The sequence below is a fragment of the Hordeum vulgare genome, chromosome 2H, assembly GCF_904849725.1.
Source record: "Hordeum vulgare subsp. vulgare chromosome 2H, MorexV3_pseudomolecules_assembly, whole genome shotgun sequence".
Lineage (NCBI taxonomy): Eukaryota > Viridiplantae > Streptophyta > Magnoliopsida > Poales > Poaceae > Hordeum > Hordeum vulgare.
The window spans coordinates 206,154,153-206,164,823 of record NC_058519.1 but is presented as its reverse complement, the minus strand read 5'-3'; the positions used below and the strand labels follow the sequence as shown (position 1 = coordinate 206,164,823).

At 42.5% G+C, this 10,671-nt stretch overlaps 1 protein-coding gene across 1 annotated transcript; it reads right to left on the bottom strand.

Annotated features, from left to right (window-relative positions):
• Positions 1-692: 692 nt before the first annotated feature.
• On the bottom strand, positions 693-5,897 carry LOC123425866 (glutamate receptor 3.4-like). The gene is made up of 7 exons (XM_045109610.1): positions 5,615-5,897; positions 4,992-5,518; positions 2,654-3,996; positions 2,276-2,553; positions 2,145-2,176; positions 1,654-2,060; positions 693-1,545 (listed from the first exon to the last, which is right to left on the bottom strand). Exons 2-7 carry the CDS (start codon positions 5,269-5,271, stop codon positions 1,105-1,107), a joined length of 2,781 nt encoding a protein of 926 aa, XP_044965545.1. The 5' UTR covers positions 5,272-5,518; positions 5,615-5,897; the 3' UTR covers positions 693-1,104.
• Positions 5,898-10,671: the final 4,774 nt, after the last annotated feature.

The following is a 10,671-nucleotide window of genomic DNA, read 5'->3' as shown; positions in this document are numbered from 1 at the left end:
TTTATTCATTTTATTTCGTATGTAGTCACTTAATGAAAATTTTAAAATGACTTATACTCCCTCCGTTTCAAAATTCTTGTCTTAAATTTGTCTAGATGTAAATATATCTAGTCAAACGTAAGACAAATTTTTTGGAACGAAGGAATGGAGGGAGTATTATGTAAGTATATGCATGGCGTTGGCTTGTAGCAGTAACGAACCATTCACGTGTAGCGTGCAAAGTGTAAGCACGTATACGTACATGTATCGTCTAGTTACCCATTTTATAAACACATGGACACACCTCTTGATGAAACGCACGCAGAGCCTCCAATCAACCAGAGGTTGGTGCCTACTCCTTTTCTGGAAGAGGAGAGGGTGATTTGTTGATGTACTAACGTTACCTGAATTTGGTTGCAGTTGCAGCTAGGAGCAGATTAGGATATCAAGGGCAATCAAACTTAATTAACTGGGACCATCAATCAAACAAGCTGAAAAGATATTCTGGGAGACGCGGCCATGCCACCTTCCAATCGTAATCCAAGTTAAGTCCGGATTAGTTCGTCAGAGAGTCCAGTGGAGAATCAGGAAGTAGAATGCAGAGGCCGGGGGCTTTCCTCCTTCTCCAAAGAAAAGGTGAAAGAGATGCACATGCTACTTCTTCAGCACAGTTCAGTAGCGAAAGGAAATGCACAACTAGAGCACCAGGCACATACCACACCAAACAAGGATTCAAACTCCTCAACTTATTGGGAAGATGCTTCAGATTGTAGCTACAACAACTTGGAAGACAAGAGGTTACTTCAAAAAATTTAAAAGAAATGCGCACTTCAACACAAGTTGTAGCTGCAACCGAATACAATCACCAAGAAGTTTTTTTCTTTTCTTTTGAACACGGTACAGACACAAACGCTTATACATACACACATACACTCACCCTATTTCTAAAATGTTGGTAACATGTTTCAGAGAAAATACTCTACTTCAGCTGTTCTGGCCACTGCCAGGTTTATAACTGTGTCGTCGGTTCATCACCAGCCGTGGTTTTGGAAACTGCCACTTCAATTGCAGCAGGACCGCGCGTTGTTCTGACTATGTTAGTCATGCAGCAGCGATGTATAAGTTTCACAGCGGCAATGTAGATGGTTCTTCTGTACTGCCGATTCTTGCCTGCTGAGAGCCATTAGGCTTTTTCTTGAGAGCATTCTTCACCTCCTCCTCCCTCTTGTCAACAAAAGAGATCAATGATTTGATGCTAGTTAGCCTTGCTGTCCGGTTCACAATCGTCGGCTCAAGCTCAACCTGGTTATTGTACTTGCTGTACTGAAACAATATTCGCCAGAAGAAAATCAGGAGAGCAAGGGCACATGCAAGGCCACACACGACAAAGAGGCCCCAGAAGCTTGCCAGGCTCAGGGAGTTTGAGTTCATCCCACTATCATCTGACTCACATCCTTTCATCCCACTTAACCATTCATCATGGATCCTTTGGAGATCGCCATTCTCTGATAGTGTAAGGATTGCTGTCGATAAGTCGTCGGCAAGAGGGGAATCTCTTGGAAAGGCCTGCAGCAGAGTACAGAACAACAATAAGATATTTAGGAGAAAAAAGCATCAGTTATTTCATCATTTTTTTAATTGAACGAGTTATCTGATCATAATTAATTAACTTACAAATCCCCATCCGCTTTTTGTGAAAACCTGACCAACCGTCTTGAATTTGCAGTATTTTGACAGGAAAATCTCAACATATGGCAGCTCATCGATTATTGCAGCAACACCACCATTTCCTGACCCTAGCTCTAGTGCTCTTGCGTAATCAGATGGGCTGTTTAGTGGCACCAGACGGGAATCCGCGATATTGAGCTCCTCCACAAGATAATTTCTGGCAAACGATCCAACTTGATAGCCAATTGCACTTGAACTAGAGATCAAGCTATCAAGACCTTTTACCCCCGATGTTAACTCCTGAACTGTGAGAAGTGATGTCAAGCTTGCCGTGTAGCTTGAGTTAATAATGAGTACAACAAAGAGCCACACAAGGAGCACAAATCTGCCAAGTGCGCTAGAAGTGTTCTCTCCTGTGTAAACCAACAAAAAATATGGGTATAAGAGTGAACCGAAAGAGTCTTTAATATCTCGACAAGTTTGATATCAGAACTTACTGTGTGCGAAAAACATGGTTGAAAAGCTAAACCTGAAAGGTGCAGACACCATATATCAGATAAAATACAACAACTTGCAAACTTCGAAAAACAGAAATGAAATGCATGTGTTATGCAATACAGATACTAACCAGCATACTGTCATAATTTGTTGCCTTGGGGTTCCGCGGAACTCAGTATTAGTGCGGTGTTCAAGGATCCAAACAACTGTACCCACAAAGAGGAAGAGCAAACCTAGAACACACCACATCTGAAAGGTGAATGGTTTCAGAAAAGCCCAAGCATTTGATTCAGTCTCCTTTGCTGGAGCTACAATAATGAGACCTGATTCTGTATATGGCTGGGTAAAATCAACAAGTCTTGTTCTATTTGTCACAATAGAGATGTCCCCTATGGCAGCATCAAAGTACTGAGTGGTACCAAAAAAGAAGAACAAAATGAATAAAATCCAGTATAATAAAGACGGTATAATAGTTTTTCAGACTTACTGATATGGAGATGTTACTCACATTTTCGGACACCTTTTGTACAAGGTCACTGTAGCTCGGATTTTTCAGTCCATCTCCAAATAAAACAAAGCTGCATCCCACGGGGTAAGGCAACAAGCTTATTGCAGATTTGAAAACATCAACTGAAAACCCCTTCACCCCATCAGGCCCATCGTCTTGCATCACAAACTCATTGTAGCTTGTACGCAGAGGCACTCCAATCCTTAGAAGCTTCCCATGGTACGGAAACACCCAACCACGGGGTTTCTCAGCAGTCTGACCAGGCCAGATAACATCATGAAGCTGTATATCATTGGTTGTAGAGTTCAGTTGTACTGAGTGCAAGTTTTCTGGAGCAGCAATTGAGAGACCAGAAATGTTTGACCAATACCCAATGGTTCTGAAACCTGTACCACCGATATTCAGGATGTCATAAGCTGGATGGATCAAATTCCGGTCCAAAGTAAATTGTACTTGGCCTGAAACCCCTGTGAAATTCGCCTGCAACACTTTCTCCAGTAATTTATCTCCATTGTTGAGAATTCTGAGAGAATCTAACTGAAGGCCACTTCCTTTTATAGCTTGCAAATTTTGGTTTGCAGAAAAAGATACTGCATTTCCTGCACTCAGGAACTGCTCAACTGCATGAGCAACTAACCATACAGAGTCATAAGCATGTGCAGTGTAAGAACTGAAGCTCGAACGGTTTCCTTTCCTAGTCAGATTGTTCAGTTTGGGAAGCAAGGACTGCTGAATGCCAGAGTCAGGAACATGTTGCCGAAGCGTAATAACCCCCTGAGTGTTTTCTGTCACATCAGAAGCAACATGCCCAGATGAATCTATCACTGCAGAAAGCCAGTCTGTTGCTATCCATACATAGCCGCTACTCATCATCCCTAAAGATTTTGCGGCGGAGAAAACTGTCATCCCAGAGTCAGGGTTCACATGGACAACATAGACGCGGGACTCCATTTCATTCACTTGCATCAAGATATCCTGGATTGCAGACCTTCCAGCACCAGGTGGCAATTTTGCTTTGTAGGCTATCTTGGACATCTTTTTTGCAAGGGCATCACCTAATGCTGTGATGCCGCCTCTACCATAGTCATCATCAACATAGATGGCGATGACTTCTCTCCATTGATACTGACTGATGATGCTAGCTACAGCAGACATTTGGTAGTAATCACTTTGTGTAGCCCTCACAAAGTAAGGGTATTCAAGGGAAGAAAGGGTAGGATCGGAGGCTGCGAAAGAGATAAGTGGGACTTGGAGTTTGTTAACAGCATGAGAAATGATATGAGCAATTGCGGATGATTGTGGACCTAATACAGCAATGACATCCTTGGCCAGAAGCTGCAATGCTGCACAGGTAGCATTGTTATCAAAATCTTCCAAGATTTGAATGAGAGATAAATAAATTATATGTTCACTTATAATATAGTAATAAGTATAAGAAAACTAATGGAAGTTAAAATTAGAAAAGACGGTCTACTTCTAGTTCGCATAAGAACAAATACTCAGTAGGACTCAAATCTGCACACTTGCCATGATATCATGGAACTACCTTATATTATATAGCTTTGCAACTTTCCAAGCCAAATTTCCTATGTACCTGAATTTGACTATGGTGTTGGCTAGCAAGATTGAGTTAAGAAGAAGTACAAAAGAAATACAACACGTGCAAAGAAATAAAACCAAGCAATCAGTTAAAAGAGGAATGGTGTTTAATTCAGGAAATGATGATTGCATGGCAAGCAAATTGAAATGGCAAATTGCTAATTTCAATACGATCAGCACAAATATGTTCACCATCTGCTAATCATGTCTACTCCCTCCGTTCCTAAATACAGTATTTGTCTTTCTAGAGATTCAACTATGGACTACGTACAAAGCAAAATGAATGAATCTATATTCTAAATTATGTCTATATACATCCATATGTAGTTCATAGTAAAATCTCTAAGAAGACAAATATTTAGGAACGGAGGGAGCAGTTACTGAGCGCAGTTAGTCTAGCAGTTTTGTTTGGGTTCGGCTTTGGCTTTATTTTGCTTGCTTCTCTACATAAGTTATGTTTCAGTTTTGTCGCAGTGAGCTGCTTTGCACCTTGTTGGTGGTTTATTCTAAAACAAAAGGCATTTTGGTGTGCACTCGAGGAAAAAATATGTTAATATTTGATACTATACTAAACTAATATACAGAAAATATTCATCAACGTCTGTCTTATGTCTAGTTACTAGCAGGAGGAAAAAACTAACTTGCGTATCATTATTCTTTGATACTAAACTAACTTCAGATATAGAATGGAGACAGATTTCTGGAAAAGAAAAACTGATGAAAAATAAGATGTATGAACCTTCAATAGTTCCAACAAAGCCACTGCAATTGGTGTCCTGCATAAGAAGACTGAGTTTTGTCCCGGGGAGTAGGGTTGGATCAGCATTGACATCCGCAACAGCGAGCACGATAGCCGGCATCACTGCCCTCCCGATGACCGAACCAAATGTGAAGAGCGCACCGATGCGCACCTCAGCCGGCCTGGAGACGCCATTGGTGTCATTCTGTCTACCTGCTATGGCACCACCGGCAATAATGCAGACACAGAGCAGCAGGGCAGCAAGGTGAGCAGAGCCCATCCGCACGAAGCAAGAAAGCGCAAGTGGCTTCTTGACCTCAAGAACCAGAGGCTATGTACTGTATTCTCGATCTTGACGGTCTCTATTTCCACCAACAGAAGGGATTTATGGTCCGAGATCGCACCGAGGAACCAGGCGAGCAAGCAGAAGCACTTGAGTGATGGAAATGAGCCGCTGCTCTGCTCGTGGCCGCCGACCAGCTGTTCGACGAAATGCTCAGCAGGACGAAATGGCGGCGCTGCTCCACCTGCAACGGGAAAGAGGAGCGCGGCATCATTCGGCTGTCCAACGAGCTAATCGACTTGCTTGCCTGAAGAAACGACGAGGATTATCGGGCGCTTACCGAGGGAAGCCAAAGAGCTCAGCCGAGAACACCAGGGAACCTCGCCTGGTTTCTTGGGCTTGTTGATGATCCCTGGTGCCCGAGGAGGGAAATGCTACGGCGTCTCGGTTTCGGGGGGATATTTGTAGGCATTCTGCTGGCAAATGAAATGAGAATGAGAATGAGAAATGCCTGGCGAGGCCAGGCAGTGGCTGGCACTGTGACCGCGACCGCGGGTGCGAGACGATCGTGGCCTCGTGGGGGATAAAGCGCCTTTTTTCGCTGCCCTCGTCGATTGGATTCGTTTCAGCGATAAAGAGGGAAATGCGAGACACCCGGAAGCTTTTGTGTCGCGGACGTCAAGCTCAGCAAAATTCAGCTTGGACAATCGGACACTGGGTAACATCTTGCTAAGAATATTGTTAATGCTTTAGACCCTCACGAATATCTGCTACAGCAGTGCTAAAGCTTTCACCAAAGCTCGCTCCCCTTTCTAAAATATGTTCACCTTCACCAAAGCCATGTGCATCAAACCATACAGATACACTGCACTGCATCTCCTGGTCTAGGAGTTATGCTTCTTATTACTTGGTCTACGCTGTATCGAACGTAGTTCCAACCGATGTTTACGGTGGTGGGTATGCAGCCAGAGCGGGTGACTTGGGAGTTTTTGTCTAACCTGGGTGAAAGTATAATCTTTCTATCGGTTCACCACCTTCTTCGATATAGGCATATTGTCGATCTGCTATTACTCTAATGATGTCGATATGTTAGGTTTTTTATTGATCTTTTGTCGGACTGTTTATGTTTGACTCTGTGAATTGTAATTATGCAGAGGTTGGACGATTTTCATTATATTTTGTATCCAATTGATTCTACATTTTAAGTTAATATAAGCGACTTTTATCAAAAAACAGTGCACTCAACAAAACGATATTTAAGTAACTTTCTTCTCATAAGCAATCACACCAGACCGAATGCCCAACAATTGACATCATCCGCCGAACCATTATTCTCATCATGGCGCCCCAACTTTACTTGCGACTAAAAACTAAAATGGAGTATTTAACGGAAAACTACCACATTTCATGGAAACAAGCCCAGGAACTACCACTTTACGTTTCTTTTCGGAAAACTATCACTTTTTTCGTAATCTATCGCAAAAAACTACCACATCGTCTAACCGCCCGCTTTGCTCAATCTAAGCTCGAATCTGACCGGTTGGGCCCACTAACCAACTGCTACCGTGGCCAACCGTGCACTACCGCGCGTTAACGGCCGTTAACGACACGTTTGCGGTCTAAAGCGGCCGGGTGAGGTCAAGATCTGAGCCAGCCCCCTCTCTCTTCACTCTCTCCCTCCTCTCCCTCTCTCTGACTTAAGGTGGCGGCCGCCATGGCATCGGTGATTCCGGACGGGGGCGGCGGCGATAGCGGCAGCGACGGCAGCGGCGGTGGCACAAGTTTGAACGGTGGAGGCTCTTTCTGTGAAGTCGATAACTGGTTGGGGAGCACTAGTTACTCGACGCAGGCAGGCTTGCAGCAGCCGGAGGCACCGCTCGTCCAGTCATCGCCAACGCATGGATGTTCTATGGGTTGCAGGTATGGAAATATATCTGCTTAGTAAGATGTGTTTGTAGGAGCATGTTTTCTTCAATCCTAGATTTGCCACTAAAGTAGGATGTTTCTGTTTGTTGAACATGTGTAGTAAACTGTATTTTAATTCAATTCATGAGCACTTATTTATGCAGTTTGGCTGACCAGAAGTGGGACATATGGTTTCATTTCAACGGAAGAAACCCTGTGAAAAGGGGTATATATGAGACAAATATTTTTTTTCTTAATCTATAATCACTCATTGCTAGTGAAGGGTATGGGGAGAGTGATTACATGTACTATGTGAAGGAGGAGGAAATTGGATCTGAAAGAGTAAAGTATTTAGGTAATGAAGCTAGTGTTCATGAAATGTTGGAGGTTTATCATAATGTGAAGGTTGTGAACATAAAGCTGGTGAGAAATGTTCAACCTGCAAGTAGTGCACAGGCTAATGAGAATTACATGAACACTCAAGAGAGATGGAGTGTGAAAAAGGTAGTGGAGCAATCTGAGCTTCAGAATCAGATAAATGATAGAAAGGCTCAACTTGAGAGGAGCAGAATTCAGAGAGAGGCAGATTTGAACCATTTGAAGGAGACACTGAAGTGTGTGAATTTTGTTCTCATGATTCAGTTCATTCAGATGGGAGTGCTGAAGCTGTTGAAATGGAAATAGAGTGTGCCTCTGAAGAGGATAGAGCATTGGAAATAGAGTGTGCCTGTGAAGAGGATAGATCATTGGAATTAACTGCTATTTGTGAAACATGTGAAGAATTCTGGTCCAACTAGCAGATGTCACAATGTGGTAGAGCATAAACAAATTCAAGATTGGTTCCTGAAGCAGATGAGTTTTGTTTTGCTGGTGATTTAGGCATAAGTGATGAGGAAGAAGAAGATGAAGTTGAACTAACATACCTCCTGAAGAAGCCAAAGAGTAATAAGAAAAAGATGAAGGATAGGGTATGGTTTGACCCCTCAATTCCCAATTCACATTTATTGTTGTGCAAGAGCTTGTGTTTTGGGAGTGTTTACCAGTTCAGAGAAGCATTAAGGGATTTTCATATAAGGACTCTGAGGTCTTTTCACTACCACAGGAACTCCCCAACAAGAATTATTGTTTGATGTTCACAGAGAGAACATGGATGTGAATTTTTCATGTGTGCCTCCAGGATAGCTTATGAAATAACTTTTTTGCATTAAGAAGTGTAACATGGAGCACACTTGTCCAGCATCAGCAGAGAATCCAAAGGTTACTACTAACTGGCTTTCCAAAGCAGTTGAGCCTTCTCTTAGAGTAGATCCTAGAACACCTATGGATGCACTTATTAAAGACAACAAAGTCAAGTTTTCAGTTGATGTATCAAGGAGTGTGGCCTATAGGGCAAGGAGGAAGGCTATTAAGGTTGTGCAAGGTGACCAGAAGGAGAAGTACTATAGACTGAGGGACTACCTACAAGAAGTTATTGATACAAACCCTGGTAGCAGGTGTATAGTTACAACATTTGAGGACTCAGAAAACCCTGCACCAACTCCTAGATTTAAGTACATGTTCTACTACTTGCATGCATCAAAGCAAGGATTTCTTAATGGATGCAGGCCCTTTATAGGTAAATTTACAATTGTATTTTCTTCAAAATATGTTGTTGAGAAAATTATGGTAGCTAATTTGGGTATGGATCCAGGGCTTGATGGTTGCTTCATCAAGCTAACCAATGGACAACAAATTCTTGCGGCCACAGAAAGAGATGGCAACAACAACATCTACCCCATATCCTTTGGTGTGGTTGACAAGGAAGATTCTGATAGTTGGACATGGTTCGTAACCCAGCTAAGATGCTGCATTGGAAGTGGAAGCAAATTTGGAATCTACACCATTATTTATGATAGGCAAAAGGTATGCACCATATCTCTGCTAGTAGTTCAGAAATATTGCTAGTAGTGGCTTAATTCCTTTTTGTTCATGACCATGGTTATTAATTTATAAATAGGGTCTTCTTAAGGCTATACATGAAGTGTTCCTTGGTTCCCCTCAGAGATACTGCCTTAGGCACATATATGCAAAATTTCAGTCAACTGGCTTCAAAGCAGCAGAACTAAAGAAGCTAGTAGATCAGGCTAGCTACCCATTCACCAAACATGGCCATGAATTAGCAATGGCAGAGCTGAAAGGAGAGTGTGAGAATGCCTGGAAGTGGCTTGAGAAAATTCCGAAGGAGACTTGGTGTAGGTCTGCAATGGATTATAATTGCAAAACTGATCTTGTTGTGAACAACCTTAGTGAGGTTTTCAACAAAATGATCCTTGATGTTAGGGCCAAACCAATTAGGACAATGTTTGAAGGAATTAGGACTAAGCAGATGATCAAAAGGCAAAAGACTAGGGAAAAGACAGAGTCTAGCAGGTGGATGATCACACCCAACTATTCAGAGAAACTGGAGGAGAATAAGAAGTATGCCAAATTTTGTGAGGCACATAGGGCTGGTCCTGCCATTTGCAAGTGTCAAGTGGTGAGAAACAGTATTGTGTGAACATTGCTACTAAATTATGTGACTGCAGGAGGTGGGACATGACAGGTGTGACATGCAGTCATGCAATAGCAGCAATGAGCAAGCTTCATATGCACCCAGAGGACTTTGTGCATGAATTTTTCAAAAAACCACCATATATTGAAGCATACAAAGACATTGTGTACCCTGTCCCTGGTCGTGAATTCTGGCCTGACACACATACCCAGGATATTGAGCCCCCAGTGTTCAAAGAAAAAGCAGGCAAGAAACAAACAGCTAGGAGGAAGGGCCAGTTTGAGTTGCCTGCACCAAAGTACACAAGCAGGATGGGAACAATTACATGCATCAATTGTGGTCTACAAGGTCATAGATATACAAAATGTGGGAAAGCTCTGAAACCAAGTCTTCAGATGAGAAAGAACTTACACTAGGTCATTTAAAAATTTGCATTCTATATTTCATTATTTCATGTGTGGTCTAATTACTAACTGTTTATTTTGGCATGCAAGAGAATAGAGAATTTTCACGGGCTTCTCTAGTGCTACACATCAACACCAAAGTTCACACATCCCAGCCCCAGGAGCTCCACCAGTTTCAACACGGCCAGCAATGAGGAACAGAAAAACAGTAGCACCTAAGAAAGGTTCAGCATCAACAGTTTCAACAGGCCCAACCAAATCTTCACCAGCACCTAACAGAGGTTCAACATCAGTAGTTTCAACAGACCCAACCAAGTCTTCACCGGCACCTAAGAGAGGATCAGCAGCAACAAGAGCTCCAAATACAATAAGGGGATTCAATGCACCAAGAACATCCACTAGAGAACGTGTGATAATATCAGGCAAGAGGAAGAGGAGACCTACTAGCAAGTTTGCAGCCTATTTCAGTGCAAGTGGAAACCATTGAAACTATGTTCTGGTACTTGAATGTTGAATGTTGAGTGTATGCTACTAAGTTTGTGTTCTGCTACTTGAATT